The sequence below is a fragment of the Lichenostomus cassidix genome, chromosome 20 (genome assembly GCF_008360975.1).
Source record: "Lichenostomus cassidix isolate B80296 chromosome 20, HeHo_3.0, whole genome shotgun sequence".
In the NCBI taxonomy this organism is placed as follows: domain Eukaryota; kingdom Metazoa; phylum Chordata; class Aves; order Passeriformes; family Meliphagidae; genus Lichenostomus; species Lichenostomus cassidix.
Genome location: NC_139500.1, coordinates 64,563 through 87,262, shown reverse-complemented (window position 1 = coordinate 87,262; position 22,700 = coordinate 64,563). Strand labels below are relative to the sequence as shown.

The window sequence follows — 22,700 nt, the reverse complement described above, 5'->3', positions numbered from 1 at the left end:
GTATGCTACACAATTTTTTTTCCAGGTCTTAAATTCTTCTGACAGACAGCGAACACTTGTATTTAGAATTACCTTAAAAACTTCCCTAATTCTACCTGTTTTGTGAACCCCTTGACACTTGTTCCATGGACATCATATTGTCAGGCCACAATCCAGGTTGGTTAGAAGGTCCAGGCTGTCCATACGGATTCCCTCCCATGCCAATGTTTATCTCATTTGGCCCTGCAAGGTAAAACATTTGTGTATTTTTTAAAAACTGAAGGCCTCATCTTGCTCTCCTAGTGTTCACATTAGCATGATCACACAAATTGTCAAGCAGCTTTCCATTACACAGATTTAAATACAGCAGACAGTGACCTAGACCCCCTACCCTGTTAGAGCAGAATTGCTATTTCTAATCCTTTAGCCCCTAAAATAGGACCGTGATAGATACAGCACTTTAAATGGAAAAAAAAACCCAAAAAACAACCCAAAAATTCTGGTCAATGACATCTGGGTACCAGCAAATATCATACGGATAAATAAAATGTCATAGGGACATCAACTTTGGCATTTTAAATCCCAATACAGAGTGGAAATCAAAAGAAACAGAAAGTACGTAACACTTTGCTCTTTGAGAGTACTTCCGTCCCCCTATGCTGGGACACATGGCACTTCATAGGAGAGTTTATGTCACCCCTTTATTTCCCAGTATCTGTATGAATCACCTAGCAACAATGATTTCTAGGAAGCTAAGCTGAAAAATTATGACTCAGGAGTGCACAAATTTCTTCCATATTTAACCTTATATATCCACTTGCTGCATCGAAATAGTAGGTCTCATTCTTGAAGAGAACTCATAACAGCCCCAGTAACTGTCCATGATAAGAAAGAAATGTTGTCTATTTCAGCAGGTTTTGGGCATACTGGCATTGGCATAGTAAGACTAGACAGTTTCAGCTGTAGACTAAAGCTTTGTCAGAGATACAGAACAGAAAAAACCCACATGGTTTAAGACTGCTCCTGTTTTAGACACATAGCTTATTTTCTCTCATGCACACATGAATGCTTTGAAGAGAAACAGTATTTGCAATGCATTTTATATAAAATTAGGCTATTCCATGTGAAAATAATTTTTAAATACTTGAGAGAAAAACTTCAATAGACATTGACTACCAAGAAGGTAATAGCAAAAAAAAGAAAGCACCTATATCAAGGAGGATGACTTAAATTAATCACAATACTAATATCTTCATATATGAAATCACAGATGCCATTTAGTTCCTGGGATTTTGCAGAGAAGTACTGCACTAAAAAGATAAACAGAAATTATTCTCCTCCCCGCCTCCCCCAGGGGGTTATCTGCGTATGAACAAGTTATCTGTGTATGAGACACACAGGACCAGAAGAAGACAAGAACACCACCAAAAGCCTTTCAATGAAAATCTAGCATTTTACCAAAACTGAAAGGATTCTTATGACGAATGCTTACCAACACACCAGTGAGACAGTGCTATGTAGGACAATAAAAAGTTACGAACTTACTCATGTGAATCATTTGCTGTTGCAGCACTGGCCTAGTACCAGGTATGCTGTTAGAGCGAACAGGCAGCCCAGACATAGAGCCACCCTCTAGGGGCCTGGGAAGGGTCGTACTAAATTCAGGTCCTGGTCTCAACATAGAAGCAGAACTTGCCGATTCCAATCTGGTCACCTTGGAGTTCGGTAAACCCCAGTCCCCCGACTGATGCTGATTCATCGCCACATTTCTGTTGGGAGTGCTTGCTATAATGAAGAGCAGAAAATACAACAACTTGTCATCTGAAGTACATTATATATTTTGGTTTCAGAATTATTTCGCTATTTCACCAAGTGCACCTGCTAACATCAGAGCAATCAACTGAAGTCCTACAAAAGCATCTAGAGCTTTCCGTGCCAAGGTCCAAATCATGCAAGAACTGTATAGTCTAAATGTATGTAAAATTCACAATGACTGGCTGTCATTGTGAACTGTTCTTGCTTCTATATATCAACAGCACGTGTTAAACTAAAAACTCAAAATAGTAAAAAAATAATTTAACTACTTAGAAAAATTAGGGTATTGGTAATGACACACAGATAAAACAGTTATGTAAACAGTTATGTAAACAGTTATGTTCCTATAATTTTCGCTAAGATCATAGTTCAGAAGTACTAATATGCTGATGGTAAAGTTAGAATTCTTTTAAGTTTCTTCTAATTGAAATTTATATTGTAGTCTTGCAACCTTTTCTACATAAAAGCTTTCTCCTTTACTGAGAGCTGTTTGTACACAACCAACAAACCCAGATTTGCTCCAAAATTTTCTTGGTTTTCAATCATTCTTGGACTTCCAGCCATCAAGTTTTGCTTTTGTAACATGGAGAATGCATTGACATTCCTCACTGAAGCACCTGAGCCCACGGGGCTGTCTAAAGACAAGGCTCTGTTAAAAGGTGGGCGAGTAGTCTGCACAGACTGGGGACTCTTCACACCTGTTGAAGAATCAAAAGATGCATGCAACTGTACATTTTAAATAAAATGTGCCATTAATGACTTAAATTAGTCTCATCTACTTATGGGCTCATATACTTGATCTTAAGCAAGCCAGGAACAGCTATTTTGCTTATGCTCTCACTACAAAAATCCCCATCTTGAACACACAGTTAGGACCTTTTCCAGAAAAAGTCAAAGGCACTTCCCTTTGGCCCTAGACAAAAAAAAGAGTTCATTTTAATTTAAGTTCTGTAATGCACTTAGTATTACAGACTCCTTGATATATATATAAGTGGACTGCCCAGACTTTGGTTAACTCTGACACGGATGTAGAAACAAATGGTTCTGTTTGGAACATCTAGAATCCAGACACAGTGTGTTCCTGAGCACATCGTCCTACATGGACAATTAACCCACAAATCACTGTGCTACACAGCCAATAGCGTCAGTGGCCTTAGGTGTTCTTGTAGCTGTTTTTTTATTTTTCATTATCCATGTTTCACCTTCTTTGGTCACCTCAGCAATCCATTGCCCTATATAATCCAAGACATGACCAGTGTCATAAAAGGAAGCAACAACTGCCATGAAGCTGCACTATTGGCTAAGTCATCCTCCCCTCCTACGCAGCTTCCTACTAAGGAAGGGCATTCGTTTTGATGTCGAGGAGGAGTAATGATTACAGGCCACGAGATGTTTTCACACAGAATAAGAAAGAAATTAGAAGCTTGTTGCCAATCCCGTATTATATCCCTATATATATATATTATATCCCTATATATATCCCACATATATATTATCTGTAAGGGATAAAAATTCTCAGTTTTAATTTACAACTCACAAAACACCTTTCCTGATGACTTGTGAGAAATCTACATTAGACAAACCCAGAATAAACCATAAAACAAGGAACTGAATGTTATTCATTGTGTATATAATAGGTGAGTGCTGTCAAGACTAGCTGCTAGTGCTTATAATCCAATAGCCTATGAAAGCATAATTAGCCATTTTGCATTACATTTGTCCTGGAAGATACAGGAGATGAAGAAAGTATTCTCTGAGGGTTTGAGGATGCATCACGTTTACACCACTAACTTTAAAACCCAAATAGTAGATTAAATTCCTTACCCAACAGGGCATTTCCTTGAAATAATGCTTGCTTTGTTCCAAGGTTATTTCCATTTGCAGACATAGCATTATTGTAAAACTCTGAACTAGTAAGATCACCTAGAATTGCATCCAAATTATCCAAGTCTCCATTCATCTGAAAATGATGCAGTAAAATACCAAGATTATTTACTCTCATTTGGCTGTACTTTCGTTTTTACTTAGCTCCTCACTGATCTTAAAATATGTAACTGGGAGACAAATGTTTTCATTCACTGACACTATCTTGAGCTACCTTTCAATTTCCAAAGAACTTCAGATATCATTTAGCTATATTTTTCCAAATCATGGCTATTTCAAGTATTACGCATTTTTGTGTACTGTTTATATTTTCAAAATTAAATAATGTTTTGCCTTTTGCTCTTGTATTGCAAACTAATTGCAGAGGCAGTTACAGCCCCATTTGTCAGTAAGCCATAAAAACAAACATGTGCTGTGTGAAAGAGCAGATGTTTTAAGATCTGATTTTAAGGAACAATTGGTAAATATTACTTTAATCGTACCATAACTTAAAAATAGCATTAGTCCAGGACTTCAGGACATCAGATTTGGTTATATACATATCCCGTAGTTCTTTTTAGTAGTGCCTTTTCATTCACAATTAAACCTGAGTTTATTGTTTCGTGCCATTTGCACAGAACTTTTTTAGAAATGTTTACACAGGCATACTGTAGAACGTTCAATATTTAATCATTCACTGTAATAATAAAATACTGACCAGCTCACTGCCATCATTTTACATCACACTGTACCTCCTCTGCTGGCTCCATTTTTATTTTCATCTCTTTGTCTTGACTTGAAGTAGGAATTGTAGAACTTGTGCATTGTCCCATCTTATTATCCACACCTTCTACTTTAGGCTTCAACTCTTTGGAAAGTGGGTCCTTAATGTCATCTTTATCTAGCAAATATCTTAGTAAAGCATTGTTTTCTTTCTTCTTTGGGCTCAGTTGTTCCTGCTTGACAGTGCCTTCTCCACAGGAGGCTGCGTTACTAACATCGTGATACGTGTCTTTACCAGTAGCTTCAGCTGTGATCTTGGCCACCTCTGCTGGAGAATTACCATTCTGCAACAATTTATGTAAAATCCTGTGCTTCTCTTGCAGGAGTGATCCGTGCATGTTTGAGGAGGAAGATACTCCTCCAGATGTTGATGAGGAAACTCCCGAAGGACTGGTAACAGTGGTAGAAGATTCTTTACAATTTGAGTCTAAAGGTGAGTTTGATGCTGTAGAATGTCCTCTTTCATCTGAGGAGCACGTGAGTAGCTGAAGGAGTTTTTTATGCCCTTTGCTCTCAGAGGGTCCTCTCTGACTTTCAGAAGCCTCCAGATTTCCCTCTTTACTATCTCTTTCGCTGAGGAGATCCCTGCTGTTTGACTGGCAGATGGAACTTTCCACTTGGTTTTGTTCACAATACAACAAACCAGAAGGGCTTTTGGAGTCCTGGGTAGTTGTTTTACTTTGCTGAGTTACGCTAACGTTTGGAGAATTATCCGGTTTCGGACCCGGTGAAGAAAGTGTTGATAAAAGGGAATTTCCAACACCCTCACTAATGGCTTGCAGAGCACTAAGAGAACTGCTAGAGAAAGTGGTGTTGCTAGCGTTGCTGGCAGATCCCATTGGTGAGTGCATACCTGTATCATGTGACAGAGATTAAATTTATTAGATTACAGTCCCACCTGTATCTACTCTTCCTTCGAATTATTAATGACTGCCACATAGAGCAAATAATTTTAAAATACATTTTTACCATGAAGTCAGGTTACATTCAAGTAACACATATAGAGTCATACAGAAAGGTTTAAATGGATGGAAGATGGGATTCAGATAAAAGAAAAAATAGCTTAAAAACAAAAGAGCTTATAGCAAAAATAATATACCTGTAACTGGAGAATACTGGTGTGAACTCATTTTTGGACTCCCTCGATTCCTAGGAGAGACCATTAGATTCTGTTGGTTGGAAGTTAAGCCAGGACTACCATGTGGTGGGCTACTTATATTTAACCCGTAACTGTTATTCTGATAAGCGGAGGACTGCATTCCGGGTCCAGAGTTCACTGGCCCCATATTCCCAGGGCCTCCATATCGAGTGCTGGCGAGCTGACCCACTGCATTGGGATCTCCCATCCCATAGTTCCTGTTCTGCATTGGCATGGCTTGACCGGGTGACAGGTTCATAAAACCACCAACAGAACTTGTGTTTCCAGTCATAGGTGTTCTGATGTTTTGCCCAACAGAATTAGGATTTGGCCGATATCCATTTTGTTCTCTGTAAATTCAACATCATCCCCAGAAATCCAAAGAAAACAAATTAAAACTTTTTTTGGAATCAAGTGCTACAAAGACATTATTAAATAATTGTCCAAATATTTTTTTCCAAAAAGAGCAGTGGAAATTCAAGCTTCCACAAAAGCAGAACTAAGCCATGATGTTCATTTATTCATTACGGACACGCCTCACCCTTTAGGGGCTTTCAGTCATAAGCACGTATAGTATCACCACCTCAAAAGGCTTTAATCAACAGTCAGATTATTAATCAGATTTATCAGTTTAAAGATCCTCCTTCTTTTACTCCCTTCCTGAGTCAATACCTGACACCATTCTACTGTGCACCCTAACGATGCCCTGAACAATCTCAGTTACTGATTTTTCAGCAGCTGGAGGCACTGTAATGCCAGAAGGAGAGAGATTTCCTCCAAAGTGACATTTCAATTTTTTTTGCAAAGAACAAGAACAGGTCATAGGAAACGCTACTTAAGGTATATTTCAGTAATGGCTTAAGCATCTGAGAGGGTTTTGTTGACTTTTAAATTGGTCTGCAAAAGCATGTAACTGAGCACTTCTATTTTCAGTGTTTCACCAATGTTACCATAACAGAATAATGAAAACATAACACAGGTTCCATGCAGACATTGAGAAAAAAAAAATTCTCTTTTGACTGTGACTGTCTTTCTGCTACATAGTTGAAAATGGGACTCTGTTAGGTTTACACATTTTTATACTATGCAACTGTTTCCCAAGTTATTCCCCTTCTGAGTTTTAATTAGATAAAATGTTTCAGTATTCTATTTTTTTCAGGTCATCTTCAAGGTCAGACGTATTTTTAAAAACTATTACACTTAAATTATAAGCAGATACTACTAATTTCACCTTTGAAGGAAGTGAGTAGAGACAAATCCATGGCGGTCATTAGTTACAGGATTTCGAAACAGTTTACTCTTTGTTTGTGCTGTCACTATGGTACCATCCGCTAAAGAAAACCGATAGAATGGGGTTTCAGCGTGACCTTGTGTATAAGCTGTAAAGGGAATATACAAATAATTGTCCATATTTAAAATCCCAAGAATTATTAATATGCATTCAAAGATATTTTTGACATAATACCCTTCATTTGCTGAAGATTAAAAAAATCAAAAAGCCATAAAACTTAATTAATAAAGAAATAAATAGACAGATCCAAGACAGATATGGAGTGAAAGGAAGTATTCCACCATTTCTCCTCAATCAATAGGGGGAAGATAAAAGCAAACAGGATTATTTAGATGCTGCTGTACTTTATGCTCACCAGACACAACTGACAAAGATCTACATTTGTTAACAGACTTCTAAGGCTCGACTACAGTTTTCATGGCTCCTGCCCGGGGAAGCATTTTTAAGTTTAAAAGTTTGTCGCAACTAAAAGAATTGTGGAAACCATTGGTTTTAATCTGAGCTTCAAATCTCTTGTTAATTTAGGATTCATTTGATCAGTTACACTGAAGAATTTCCAATGGAATGGAAACTCTGTCTTCTGCCACTACGAGTTTCTCTTTTTTTAACGTCCTCTCTACTTGAATTACTTTCTAAATCCCTCAAAAAGACTAGAGTCCAGGACACTTAGAAAACATTGTCTTTCTTAATGAAGGTTGCGGCTGTACTTCACTTACCTATCAAGGTTATCAAATTAGCATTACAAAATACGTAGCACTGGAACACTGAAAATATTTTGAACCCTGTGTCTTAAATAAGAAAAAGGCATCAACACAACTCTTACAACTTTTAGAAAACTTTCAGAAAGCGGTTCTTTAAAAAAGGGAAAGGTGAAACAAAATAAAGTCAAACTAACATTAATCAAAAATAACAAGCTAATGATAATTAAAGATGACATATTATCACAAAAATAAAGCTGTATCTGTCATTGCTGTATTCATCTATGGAAAAACAGCTTCCTTCAGGACCCCAGATAATGTAGCTAATATTTTTCATGAAAATTTTCAAAAACAAACACATTGGGGAAAAAAAAACCAAATTCCAGCAGAATTTCTAGTTTTCAGAAGGTCATATTCCTTCAGCTAGTAAGTGAATCACAGTAATTAACACTAACAAAAACCATTAATAAGAAGGAACACATGCCAAATTTAGTATTTTCGTTTTTCAGAAAAAAATGCAGCCACTAGGAGAAGCAATACGACCAAAACATTGTAAAGTCATTTTTACCTTCGTGATAGTGGCGTTTATTTGACCATGACTGCCCGTCATTATGGCATAAGAATCTCTGAATACATCGACGAATTATATCTTCAAAGCCAGGTCTCATGGAAGATCGTAATGAGTTTGTATCAATGTTGACAAGTTTGCCTTAACAGTAAAGAAAATACACAAATTACACTCTTCATGACTACAGCAATTCTTTGGGCATAAATACAGTATATTTCATAAGGCTCCAATATCACCCTTTTAATCAACAAATTCTGAGCACGCAGAAGTTACATTTATGAATTATCTTCCATATGAGAATATAACGGTGCTTGCTAAAGCATCACTATTCAAATGGATTTATATAACTGAATAAGAGGAAGTTAATCACCCACAAGTCAATGTCAAAGCATTAGAAAACAGTAACTTTAGTCTCTGGTTACACGTACCTAAAGAATGTACATGCAGCAAAATTTTACAGAATACTGACCAACTACATCAAATGAACACCAAAATCACAACCCGGCATCTGAAAAAGTCTCATTTAGATTGCATGACTCTTTTGGATTTAAACAGCACGAACCCCTTTAAACATTAGCTTGTGCATTGTATAAAAATACATGCATTCTAAAAGACTTCCATTCGCTTCAGTTATGATTTAAAATATTTCTTATGCATAAAGGAAAGCAGAATGACGACTTGAAATGCTAGTTAAAAGACGAGTAACGCTTTCTACCAAGCTACCAAACAATAACATGCCTCCCACTATTTTTATTATACATCACTGCCAACAATGGTATATTGTAAAAAGCAGCTGGGAAGTCTCAGTATGAATTCTGTTAGTCACTACATAAGCACAATAAATACTCGATTTACTTAAAACAAGAGCACACGGTCAAAGTAGACCCCTTCATACCTTCCTCCTGGGCACACTTCTTACCTGAAAGATCGTGTCTTGTAATAAAGCTCTCTGGATTTGTAGGAAATACCCTTTCTGCAGTTGCGATACGACGCGCCACACAAATCATGCAGGACTGCAAATCTGTATTTAAAAAAGAATGTTTCTTCTTTCATCGTCTCCTGTTTTACTCTACTGAAGAATCTAACAAAATAGCTGAACCATCTTCCATTGTTACAATGGAAGTACAGACAGTAAGGATTAAAGTTGCTGCATTCTTAAAATTGTATTGCAAAACACAAAAGAGCTTTTCACAGAAATTCGTGTGCATGATAATTCCACAAAAACTCCTACCTTCCCCCTCTTCCATCATAGCTCTTGGCTGCGATAAAGCAAAACACTGCATAGTTTCATATCTTTGACGTATATCCTGGTGGCCACCTACATCTTCCAAGAGATCGTGACAGCTTTTCACCATCATCCGGCAATTGAACGTATGGCTCTTCTGTCTAGGTGTTTCATTAGTCCAAGCAACTCCATTAACTTAAAAGAACACAGTAAGAACGTATATAGATTTTCAGATACAATCAATTAATAACTGATTCTTCTTAGTTCAGATACCTTCTTCCTAGATTACAGATATTAAAGACTACTTTAAAATGCCTTCTCAATATACCATCAATATACCATGGTATAAAATAGGAGTCTGGAGAATCAAATAAAAAACATTTTTTCTTTTGCATGACACTTTCAGGCACTTGAAGGAGCGCTGAAAAGTCATTCACATATTTTAAGAATAAGCAGTTCCTTCAGCTAGCCTTGTGGTATTAGGAAAGGCGTTCCTTTGGAGCCCTGTTTGAAAGTTAAAGGTAAACAAATTGCAACAGCTAAATTAAAGTGTGTATTTCCAGCACATTTATTTCTGCTGGCATGCTGTTGTAAAAACACAGTAATATTTATCGATATTGAGATATTTTTGTAGTGAAATATTCTTTATAAAAGTAATCTATTTTGAAAGGTTATCCATTACGAGATCTTTCTCTCTTCTCTGATTGCTTTCAAATAGCCTAGTAAGTGTATTAAACCAACTTTTACTACCTGAAGATTTAGGTAAGTTTTTAAGAAAGTCCTTCCGGTCCTCTTCATGCAAGATACCATAGACACTTGTATTAACCAAATCTTCTTGTTTATACTGCAGATACTGTGTGACATTTTCTGACACAAAGACTATGTTCCCATCTCGATTTACAACGAAGAGGAAGCCGTCCAAAGCCTAAGTATTAACATGACAACATATCATATAAGACATACAGACTAATTCTGAACATAATTTAGTTTAAAAACTGTGCAGGTGATAAATGTCAAGTTACAACACATTCACTTATTTTCAAGGATAGAGATGAAGTTTAAAACTCTTCTTTGAGGAAGAGTGTGTCAGGTAAGGAATTATTTCAATAACAATAATTAATATGTTCATTTGATATTCCATTCAGCTCTTTCACATTGATAACCAGTCTTCTTCTTTCATTCTTGATCCATATGAACACTAGGTCATGAATTTGTAACATTACTTCAATAGCTAGCAAGTTGAAACAAAAAGTTCAGTAGAAACAAGTAGTGATTTATAAATATGAAGACACTTCCACTAGCAAGCGATGAGATAGGAGGATCTACCCAAATACTGTATGTTCTTAATTGGAAGAAAAATTCAGTATCTGTGGTAATTTTATTCCTGGCCCTTGCAAACATAATTCTGTATGGCTATTGCATCCTGTTTTATTACTACAGGATTGAATAATTAACTGTAATATTTTCAGCTGCCTTAAGTATTTCGTTCCATAGGGATTTACTAGGACCTAGTTTGTACTTGCCTGTAATAAGAGAGGTCCCAATGAATCCTTGTCAATAACTCCTTGACCCGTGGAAGATACATCAGCTTTCTGAACATCATCATCATTAGAAACTGCTTTTCCTGAAAGTCAAAAGATACATTTCAGTAAAGCAACATTTCACACGAAGACCACATTTGAATACTACAAACCAGATTCTAGGAAGCATGTGAATAAAGGCAAAAAGAAGCACGAATGAGAGAGGACGGATCATATAATGTTAGTTGCTATGACTAGAAAAAATACCATAGCCACATAATGCCAGACTCTTTGCTCATAAAAACTGACTTGGCAGGTGAAGCTCACATGATGAACTTGCTTTGTGAACAGTATTTCTTCTGTTGTTTTTCAGATACTGTCTGATAAATACCTGCTATGTCTTTCAATAGCCATTAAACACGATTTATACAGATAAGCATGTTTATTTATATATATAAACATGTTTTATATATAAGAGATACATATCTCTTTCTTGTGTTTTTATTTTGATGATCTCATTATCACTGGTCACAGTCTTCAGATGCCATCACCACTGTCCTACAAAAAGGCCTTCATTCACATTAACAGTTGTGTGTCTGTATGTGTTTGTGTGTGTTTGTGCGCGCATGCATATAATAAAACCACAAAAATCAAAATATCCTAAATTAATTGATTGCAGGGGAAGGTGGAATGCGAATCCATACCATGCAGCAGAATTACAGAAAAAAAAAGAGTAAACTTTGATTTAAGGTACTTGCTGGCTGGTTAAGCAGACCACAAGAGAAGTACAACATTTCAACTTTATATTGATACATTAGAATGCACTAGATGATGATACAAAAAACCTTAAAAGCAGAAGATGATTTTTTAAAATTGTTTGAGCTTGTCTTCATAAGATGTGGCAATTTACCACTATGGGTAAGATATACATCCCAGTATATTCCATTTTTCTAACACTTCACTGCCCAAATGGCATACATAAGCTTGGGAGACTAATCATTGGGAGATGGGGATGGGGATGGGGATATATAAAAAATTATATATACCCCTCACTCTATATTTCAAAACATGGGTTTTGCATTCACCTGTCCATTAAAAGAAAAAAAAAAAAAAAAAAAAGTATTATATCACTTAGGTTTACCCTAGATGACAGAAATTACGAAGATTTGATGCATTGCTATTTTCTCCATTGTTGACCTAGCTATATTTTGAGCACATTTGACCACACCAAAAAAGCAATAAAGAAAAGCAATAAAAATCACTATCTCTGATTGGAGGCTTGCCCCATAAGAAGAGCATAAATTTCCTTGAAGCGAAAGGCAACAACATGTATTCTTTACATCAGTGAATATTTGGTATATTGTACAAGGAGATAGTAAAGTACCATCTCCTGTTCTTTACCTTGTCTGTGGACTAGCTTAAGAAAACTGGTAAGAAAGGCATAAAAAGTTTTAAAATCCTGATTCCCAATAAAAAGTGACATTAAGTACTTGTTTACTTTTAAATAGACATTTCATTAAGGCGTATTTAAGGTTTGAGAGAAGTCGAAGTCCAAAGACTTGCACAGTTACATGCTATTGTAACCAATATTTGAGTAGAAAACCACTACTCAAATTCCCAAGTAACTATCGTGTCAAAAAAAGAACCACAAGGAAATTAAACTATTTATTTTGACTTAGCAGGGAACTGTACCTTGGTCTTTTATTTGTCGAATCTGTCTCACAGTTTCTTTTAAAATAGCACATTTGTCTGGTTTCACATTGAAATTGTCAATGTCACTCAGATTAGCAGATATCAGCTCAGCCAGTTCTTCGATGTATTTGCTTTCCTGCTCACGTCGACGCTTCTCGCCACTGCAGGTCAGAGTAGGAATCAAAAACATTGTTTCATATACTTGCATACCATCCTATACAAAACCGGCGCTCACTCTGTGAACTGTAATGTATGTCATATAATACCCACCCATTAAACCTAAGCAGTAGTTATTCTTCCAGCATACATGAATCTGAAGGGTGAATGTGTGTGTTTTATTACACTGTTGTTTGGTTTGCATTTTTTAAAGGAATTTTAGGTACATATTGATATCAAGAGGATGTAAGAAAGCTATTAATAAAAAAAAAATCCCCATGTGTTTACTCGGTTGTCGGATTTAATGAAAAGATCAGCTGCTTGTTATAAAATCGTAGCACTCATACAGAAAGAATATTTTAACCTTAGAAGTTGCTTAACAGTTGCTTAAAATTTATTAGACGAATTAAACTAAATTTTAACATTCTATTAACTCCCTTCAGTTTGCATGCAAAGAGATGACTACAGAAGGTGATACCTCAGAAATTTCTAGGCATCGGGACCTAAATGCCATCTCAACATCCAAGAAAAGCAGAATCCCAGACAACCTAATGTTGCTGGATAAGGTGTCTCTTTGAAATTCCTATTCCCACCCAGGTTAATGTGCTGAGTAAAGAGACCATCTACAGCCTAAATCAACAGGGATAAATGTCATACGCGCAGTATGGCAAGAACAGGAAAAGAAGGACTCGGGGCAGGGGCAAGAATGGACACATCGAGCTAATTGAAAGAGAATAATCATTCTTTGAGAAGCAACCAAGTGAAAGCATTAGGAAAGTTTGCACAGACCAATACTGGAGCAAACAAACACATGACAAAGCAGGAGTTTGAAAGATCAAGAAAGCTAATGAAGGGTGACAATCTGAAACAATTCCTGAAGGGACAGACAGACACTGTAGAATGGCAAAGAGAAATTGGAATGGAGGACACTCATAAAGAGACACTGGGACACAGTGGAAGCATTTAAGGATCTCATACACAATCTGTTGAACGATGAAGGCAATTGGCATGGGACACTGGGGATGTATATAAAAGGGACAAATATGAGTACACACAATGCCTGAAGATGAATTTAATCGAAGTTAACACTCTGTGGGAGGAAGAACGAGAAAGGATAAAAGAGAACACTTCACATGGTGGAGAGCAATGAAGCTTGTGGGGAACAAAAAACTGAGTCCCTCAGACAACAGTATCTGATATAGCTGGGTGAGGAGCGGGAAGATAGCATAGAATGCCAAAATTTAAGATGAACTTGCAAAGAACTAGTCCGAAGAAACAGAAGTACAAACTAACCAGTAAAAAGCTCCACCTCTTGCAGTATTCTTTGCTAAACATGACCACCTGAAATGAGGCCTGTCAAATCAATTACCAGATACAAGATAATGCCTTTAGAGTTTCTGTGAAGCAAGGGGATTTTCTTTGGCCTTGCAATCACAACTTTGAAAGTGATTCCTTAGCTAGCGGAACGTATCCCGACCCATGACACTGGGAACTGGGACTAGGTGATCATTTAGGTCCATTCCAACTCAATCCATTCTATGATATGTTCACTGTATGAAAACTTCCAAAAGAGTGTAACTATAAAGCACAGTTCTTCAACTTAGGCATATCTACACATAACAGTAAAGTTACCTATCTTCACAACAGAAGCTGGCCTAGAGAATTTTTCAACTGAACAAATTCCTCAGTCAGAACTTACTCTAAATTGCAAAGCAAACTTGAAAAGTATTTTTAAAAACTCATTAAAAACCAGGAAAGTTCTATATAAACCTACCTTGCACCTGGTGTATCACAGGGCAATGGCTTGCGCTTCCTTGACTCATTAGTCAAACTATCCAAGGAGTTTTCTCCTAATCCACTCATCTTGACCATGCATCAGCAACTAAAAGCAGTGAAATAATAACTGTGAATAAAACTATCAAAATACTAATTCAAAATACAGAGAATTTACCCAGGTAAGTAATTTATTTTTATCAGACTTAAAAGTGATATTACAAGAGAGTATTCTCACTGCAAATCCATAAACTGTTTTGCTACTAAAGAATAATGTTTGGTTACCTTTCTTTAAAATCTACCTTGTATTTAGGCAAAACACAGGTTTATAGAGCTTTGTATCATTGTAAGCAAAAGTAAAGTTTAAAAACATATTAGATTTGTTTCAGAGATATTTAAAATTTGCACCGTTGTACTGGGACCACTGTATAGCTCCAATTGATCTAAAAAAAAAGTTTCTTGGTATTGAAATGTATACTTAGACAACCTGAAAAGAAAGAAATGAATTAATGTTATACCAAAATGTAGTTGTAGACACAAATAATTGTCATTCGTAGGAGCAAATCAGGGGGCTTACATCAGTTTCACACCCAGCTCTGTATAAAGCCAACAGATTACTATTACCATCTTTACAGGCTATTACAGGTTTCATCGCTCATGATAAACCTTCTAAAATGAACACAGTTTTCCAAAACTTTGAGACCAAGGCAAGCAAAGACATCAAGCGTCTTTTATTTCTATTGCTTCTGCAGCAAAGATTGGGCCATAACCCAATTAAATATCAGGTGGTTTTGTCGAAGTCTATGTATGGTAGACAAACCTTGCGGATCAGATGATACTCACGTCCCCTCAATCCCAAGAGAAAAATGGGACACAGGACAGAAAAGAGAAGACAGCTGTATCAGGTCCTGTTAGGCTAGAATCAACAACATGCTGAGGGAGGAAAGAAATGCAACGGATCTATGGTTTGTATCTAGTCGGAGCATTTTAGATCAGAACCAGAACTGAAAAGTAATCTAAAAAATTGGTTTTGGTCTTTCGTACTACAATGAGACAAAACAGATCTGGCCACTTAGAAACTTAGCATTATTTTATCATTTTACAGCAATTTCCAAATTAAGTAAGAATTTAATTTACTGCAGTCTAGTTCAGACTGCAGTTCTTTACCTTATACTGCAACGGCAACAAATGATGCTAAATATTTAGTTATTTAGTTAATAGCATTAGACTTGTCAATTAGAGAGAAACTTTTCCATAACATAACCTAGGGACTAAAAAATCTTCCATAGAAAAAGTTGGTTATCTCCACAAGCAAAAACCATTATGACGGTTGTTAAAAGAATCTGGTTTAGGATGATCAAATTTCTAGGAGCCGGTGATCACATATCACAGGGATATAACAAAGGATAAAACAAGGAACTGATAGAACTAAATGAAGTTTATGTTAAGGTATCAGAGGCTGGTAGCCAGCTGACTCAAGCAGCTCTGTAGAAGGATACGGGCACCCCGGTGAACAAGAAGTTAGTTAAACACAAGTCAGCAGTGTAATCCTTGCAGCAAAGACAACCAACCCCTCAGAAAGGGACTTAATCAACTAACTGCTTCCAGAACAAGACATCTAAGAGGGGAAAAAAAAAAAAAAAGGTGTGTGTAATACTTTTGAGGTTATTAACCTTGACTGAATTTTTGCTTACTGGCTTCTTGTGGGGAAAAAAAAATCTGCTTCAGTTTTTTCTAAAGTCTAAACTGAGAGGACAAAGACACACAAGAACATATTTGCAGGAAGCAGCATGGGGCTTTTGAATTCTACAGGTGGAGAATTTAAAAGAATGTTCTTCTTACAGCAGTACAAAACTTTGGAAGCTAGACGAGACAGAGGACTGGATTACTCTAGCATGCATACAAAGATCAGAAAAAAAAAGGCATCTTTTTCAAGCACAAATTCTCTTTGCAGCTAAGAAAATGTTACAATGCTTAACAAAAAAATGTCTCATAACCAGTTCTCATGCCAACTGATCTGCATTACGAAAGGAAGGATAACGTGTTTTTAAAATGACAATCGAATTAAACTCAACAATCAAACATAATCTTCCATTTGAAATAAACAATTACAAAAGATGCCTAACTCTGTACTATGGGCATGAACCATAGAGATAAGAACTTGGTCTCACATCTGAAAATTAGACAAAAAAACAGGATGAATAGGACAAACCCAACATACAGAAAGATGGAAGTGCAAGTATGAAGACCTTTATTCATTCATATATTTCTCCAGGGCAAAACATTCTCAAATACCTGTACAGTACCCTACTTTATGCGAAGGTCAAGAAAAATACACTGTTGGGCCACTAGATGACAGTACAGAACTGAACACCTGCAGGAATTGTATTTCCTACAATTAAGCAGCTGAATGAAAAGCTACTCATCTGAACAAGTAAGCAGTTGCAAAAAAGAGATTACAAAAATAGCTTATGATCACGCAAGAAGCAGTTGATTATCTGAAGCTGACACTCAGCATTATATATGACTCAAGATGTTGTCTACAGACCTCACAGCTAAGGCTGGATCTTCAGTCATGATGTAGGTGACATGTGCGCACACTTCCAGGACTGCTGCTTCCCTCCCTGTGACTACACTTACAGGCTGAGTACAGATGGAGGTGCAGGGTTAAGAGCTAATGTAGAAAGAGAAAGGAAGAGCTTAAAATGTAAGTCTTAAGGCTAGCTCAGGAAGGGTGTGGGCAAAGCAAGTATGAAGCCAAGAGTAAATTCTATTTGAGAGAAGGAAGCATTTGAAACACATTAGGCAGTTGAAAATTTGATCTAGGACAGCTATAACATAATTTTGAAGGTTACACGGTTGCATTAAATGATTTAGAAATGTAATTTTTGGTTTAACATCTACTGAGAGATCACTCACAATAGGATTAAACAGAAAACCAAAAATTACTACATTTTGTCTCAGAAACAAGCTTTCCAGTGAAGCTTCTGATTCAAAATGATTTTGATATTATGCAGAGTTTCTTTTGCTGTAAGACTGGCCATAGAAACAACTGATGTTTCCAGTTACACAGATAGCAATCCACAAGAATATAAGCGGCAAAATCACTTTCCGGCAGTCATGCGGTAAGGCTTTTGGTCTGAGCTGGGCTTTTTCCTTCTTTCTTTCCTCCCCTCCTTTTCCTTTTTTTTAAGTACATGTTTCTTACATCCAATTGTAGCTTTAAAAATGTCCAGGTACATATATGAGATGTACAAATATGAGATCAGTCACTTACTAGTCCTTAGCAAACATTCAAGCACTGCATACTTCTCAGAGGACCTTCAGAATCAGAAGTCATTTAAAGTCACATCCTGAAAAACAAAAATAATATGTAATATGTAACTTCAAATAACTCTGCTGCTGAACAGATCAGAATTCTGAATCTTAACATCACAAGTGCCATCCAGTAAAGTAATTTTCCTTCACGTAAGAACTTAAAGTATTTGTTTTAAATGCAATGTTTCTCTCTCTTCCAAATTTTTTTTTTTGAGGAAACAGTGAAACTATTATAGATGTTTGATCTTAGCAGCTTTTAATCTTAACATGAAAAGCCGCACTACTAAAGCAACGTATGACCAGCAAGTAAAATTAAGTGTGTGGCCACTCTACGTCAGTCTGTACATACTGCTTGCTACGTAACTAATACATGAGAATAACAAATTGTTTTCAGAGCTATGAACACCCAGGTTTCTGTATCTCTGTCTTTCTATGAAATTCTAGGAATGATTAATCCGTATTATCATGCATTTTATACAAGGTACCATTAAGTGTACTAATTAGTGGGATTCTATGACTCTGGAGAATTACAGTAACTTGGGAAAAGTTTTAACCAACAGCTGTGTGATTGAAGTGATCCTCTGAAAACTGCTTAAAGTGCTATGTATGGCAGAACCTGTTCAAGCTAATTAGAAAAACAAATTGCTCTTGGGAAATACCTATGAGACATTCACACATAAGCAAGCCATAGTCCTAACTAACATGAAGAGTTTAAAAACTGATACTTACATGCAGAATACTTAATAGGTAATCACTAGCAGGCAGGTAAAGGAGTTCTATTCAAGTAGATAATTTCTTAAGAAATTAAACTGAAGATTTTCATATCAACAGGTTACAGTCACGTAAGAGTATGCATCAAGAGTAAATTTCCTCCTAATTAAAGACTTCAATAACATCATTTCATGCTAAATCTACCCCTGCTAATCATGAAAACTACGACAAAAAGACACACGCACACACACAAAAAGAAGAAAAACCTAAGAAATCTTAAGATACAGGATCAGAAACATTTGGAGGTCAAGGAAAATCAAATCCTTCAGCTTTTCATTTCTGTAAAAAATATTACACAAGATGTATTTTACTCAGTGATAGCTTGCTATCTAGCTTCCCTGGGATAGTCTTTATACCCAACAAGGGCTATTTTCTGATGTCTCCACTTGAAAGAATTTATAAAACAGAAACGTAGCATAAATTACAGTCACAGTTCAGTCTGATGTGCAGCTTTTTTTCCTGAAATTTGAAACACGGCTTGATCAACTGGTCAAAACACCTGTGCAAGAAGAGAACTAGTTAGACAGAATCATTAAACAAGCATCTCACTGGGAAGCCGACCCATGCAGGAGATGAACGGTATAAAAAGTCATTTAAAGGTGGATGCACAAGTCTGAAAAGGATTCTGTATGACTGGAAATGCAAGGGGACAGAAAAGAATTCTGAAAATGTATTAAGTTGAAGGCCACATAAAATTCTTAACACTATTTAAATTAGTTTTAGAATATTGCCTTTACATTCCTCTGAAGTAAATACTTATTCCATAATTCCCAATATCTGAGCTGTTTAAACAGCAGATAGAATACAACTCCAGACCATGAACACTACAAAGTAGTACTGCAGTAAACTAACTAAAAGAAACCCTTCTGAATAATCTGAATCTGGAAGACTAGAGCAGCATTTGCACTTGTTTGGTCAGGCCAAACACCGCAGAGGACCATTCCAAAAGAACTGTCAACTGGCAGGGTAACCTAGACACATATTCTCAGTTCTGTTTTACAGACCAAAATGATATTAAAATAACCTGATTTAGGGATGAAAACCCTTCCTGGCGAACAAAAACGTTAACAACAAATATGCTACAGCAAAAGTATGTAATATATCCAAAGTAAATCAGACTTCAAGTTACTACCACCACAAATAAAACAGGATATATAGTCTATAATGCACTAAGTCATTACGTTGTGATTCTTGAGGTATGCAGGGCCAGGCATCAGTGATCTTGATGGCTCCCTTTCAACTCAGCGCATTCTATGATCTACGACATTTAAATGAAAAAAAAAAACCACCAAAAAACAAACCAGTCCTTTTTAATAATACTTGGTCTTTTCCTTGCTAAAACAGCCCAAAACTCTTACATATTGAAAGCTGACCATTCAACTTTCTTGTCCCTACCCTAAACCCACGTGCTCCCATTCTGAGTTCAGAGGTATCAGACAACTGCTTAACATCTTAAATTCAAACAATATTTTAACACTGTGTTCTTTTCTGCTTCACATGAATTAGTTTAGGTTATTAGGGTGCTTATATCAAAACACAGTCATGCACTAAGCCACTGCTAGTCCCAGAGTCAGTATTACTCTTCAGTAGCGCCTGGCATTTGGGGCTGTGCAGTCATCTTCCCCATCAGATCTCACCACACCATACTACCTACAACACGTGAGCATACAATTTCCTGTCTAAAACCTGCTCAAGCAAAACCCAACAGCGCTTAAACAAAAACATCATTCGGCATGTATTGATCTCAGGGAGCTCAACATACTTTGACTGATTTCCTCACCCTCAAGATGAGCTACAAAGATAATTAATTCACACCATAGAGAAACTAGGCATTCAACACAGCCTGGCTACCAAATTTATGTTTAAACACAGTACGGTTTTGTATCCCATTTTTAAAACACATAATGAAAGATCATTGAATTACAGTCTGGATGGGATGGCTACGTGACAAGCCATATTCTTACCTCTGGCACAAACAACAATATGACGGACAGCTAAAGCTACACCATGTTTGGGTTTAAAATATACATACATATTCACAGTCAAATGTGGCAGATACGGTAAACGCAACAGTTGCTTTTTAAAAGAGGACATAACAATCATTTGCAACCTTCCTTAAATGTTTCAGAGATAATTAATGTGCCTTTTAAAAAAAGAATCCCAATCCAAACCACTTTAATTTACAGTTCACAAGACCAACACATTTTTAAACCTCTGAGGGAGGAGTAAAATGCAGCAGACAAAAAATGCCACTGAACCTTTACTAGAACTTTGTGAATCTGAAAGTGCAATATAACAAACTACCTAAACAGATACTCATGTACAGAGTAAATAAAGAAGATTTTGTGTACTGTAACTACTTCACACTAAAAAGTCTTTTGTTACCTTTTAAGAAGAAAGCAGCTATACATAAATTATGAAGCAAACAGGAAATTATATCAGTTGTATTGATACACCACTATGGTAATCCAGCACTTCTCCCATCAGCACAGTAACTAATAAAATACTATTCCAAAATATAGGCATTTGTTCATTCTCTACTCTTTCTCCCTCCCACGTTCCTCTGACAGACAAGAAGGGGATTAGCTAGGTAATAAACGACTCAGAGACTTCACTGATACGTGACTTTCAGTTAATAAATTTTAAAAAAAAAGGGTGCCATCTCTAATGCCAGTGAAACACACCTTGTTGCAACATGTTAAATATCTTTCATTTGGTGCACATTCATTTTATATTATACATTCCATCCTAGGGAGACTAATTTTTCAGACCTTGTCAGGTTTCATTTACCAATTCCCCTGCAATGTTTATGTTTAGTAAACACCATGCACTCCTGGGCTATATTCCAGAATGACAATCAACTTGAGCCTTTTCACTTTGCATACATTAATATGACAGGACACTTAGTTAGGTGGTGGTCAGAGGTGGAAGACACTTGGAGTTCATCTCCTGTTCCTCCGATAAATAATGCATACGATCTATTTTTTAATGTCATTACTTGTTAATTTGTTTCCTATGCATCCCTGTTTGCCAGTCACTGCAACAGATAAAGGACCACGTTACAGGAAACAAAATATATGAAACGGAATAGCAGGGCCCCAGTGAACACACTGCTATAAAAAGAACTATTTTTTATCCTTGTGCCTTCACCATGCACCACCAAAGACTCGTAAGAATTTGTAACCTGTCAGCTTCCAAACAAAGCACTGTGGTGAAGTGGTCACCGCATCTCACCACAGCTCCAAAGATATGTGAGCGACATTCTAGCCTCAGAACAACCGCTCCTCTCAGAATCCAGCTGCGAACAGGTACTAACTTATCTGGCTAGATGTGTTTGTCCAGGATATAGCTTTTGTAAGGAAAAGGCAATTGGGCATAACACAGCTGTGCCACTTATTTGCATGATCCCAGCAGGGAGAATTGGTATGCTCAAATACAGCAGGCAAAAAAAATATTGAAGGTGGTCTTCAATCTTGACTTATTTCCAAGCCACTGTACTGTTAGAGGAAATTCGGGCTTTCATTATAACTGATGGCTTGAGCTGAGTGGTTTTAGAATATATTTAGAGTATTTTTGACATAGGTAAGTCCTTAAGGACTGGTATCCAAAAGGAGGCAGTAAACAGTTATTGAAAAAAAACAACTTAAAATTTACTGAATATAGAGATATACAGAAACAAAAAAATCTCTAGCTCAAATACCACAAAGAAAGAAACAGGATGTCATGTCTGGGTTACCACAGTGGGACTTCTAACTACGTAACTGGTAGGAAACGACCGAACACCACTATTATATTTTGTAAAAACATGCTCACAGTAATTTCAGTCCCTCTTTCTAAATACTGAAAGGCAGTTCTTAAAAACATACTATTCCACACTACCAAACCTCCAATACTGGACAGAAGCATTGATTACCCTGTGAAAAAAAAGTGCCAGAAACTGGGTGGCACGCTGTCATGAATTTGCAGCCAGCTGAAACACATAATACTTTCAAGGGCACGTGCATCTAAAGAAACTGAATTCAACATGACAAACAATAATGAGAAGCACCTGAAATAATTTAGCCAAACGTTTAATTTAATCTCAGCATCCTATAAAACAACTAGAAATGA

The 22,700-nt window shown here is 36.6% G+C and overlaps 1 protein-coding gene across 1 annotated transcript in view; it reads right to left on the bottom strand.

Moving 5' to 3' along the window:
* The window catches only part of NCOA3 (nuclear receptor coactivator 3), a 50,157-nt gene that overhangs the window by 5,473 nt on the left and 21,984 nt on the right, over positions 1–22,700 (bottom strand). Inside the window, exons 4-18 of the mRNA XM_085079392.1 lie at positions 17,779–17,854; positions 14,503–14,610; positions 12,573–12,733; positions 10,884–10,984; positions 10,111–10,285; positions 9,367–9,555; positions 9,055–9,156; positions 8,136–8,276; positions 6,810–6,957; positions 5,540–5,928; positions 4,410–5,293; positions 3,619–3,754; positions 2,304–2,492; positions 1,525–1,764; positions 96–222 (exon numbers count right to left, since the gene is read on the bottom strand). Coding sequence (XP_084935518.1) covers positions 96–222; positions 1,525–1,764; positions 2,304–2,492; positions 3,619–3,754; positions 4,410–5,293; positions 5,540–5,928; positions 6,810–6,957; positions 8,136–8,276; positions 9,055–9,156; positions 9,367–9,555; positions 10,111–10,285; positions 10,884–10,984; positions 12,573–12,733; positions 14,503–14,600 — 3,080 coding nt within the window. The 5' untranslated portion in view covers positions 14,601–14,610; positions 17,779–17,854. The remainder of the gene's footprint in view (positions 1–95; positions 223–1,524; positions 1,765–2,303; positions 2,493–3,618; positions 3,755–4,409; positions 5,294–5,539; positions 5,929–6,809; positions 6,958–8,135; positions 8,277–9,054; positions 9,157–9,366; positions 9,556–10,110; positions 10,286–10,883; positions 10,985–12,572; positions 12,734–14,502; positions 14,611–17,778; positions 17,855–22,700) is intronic.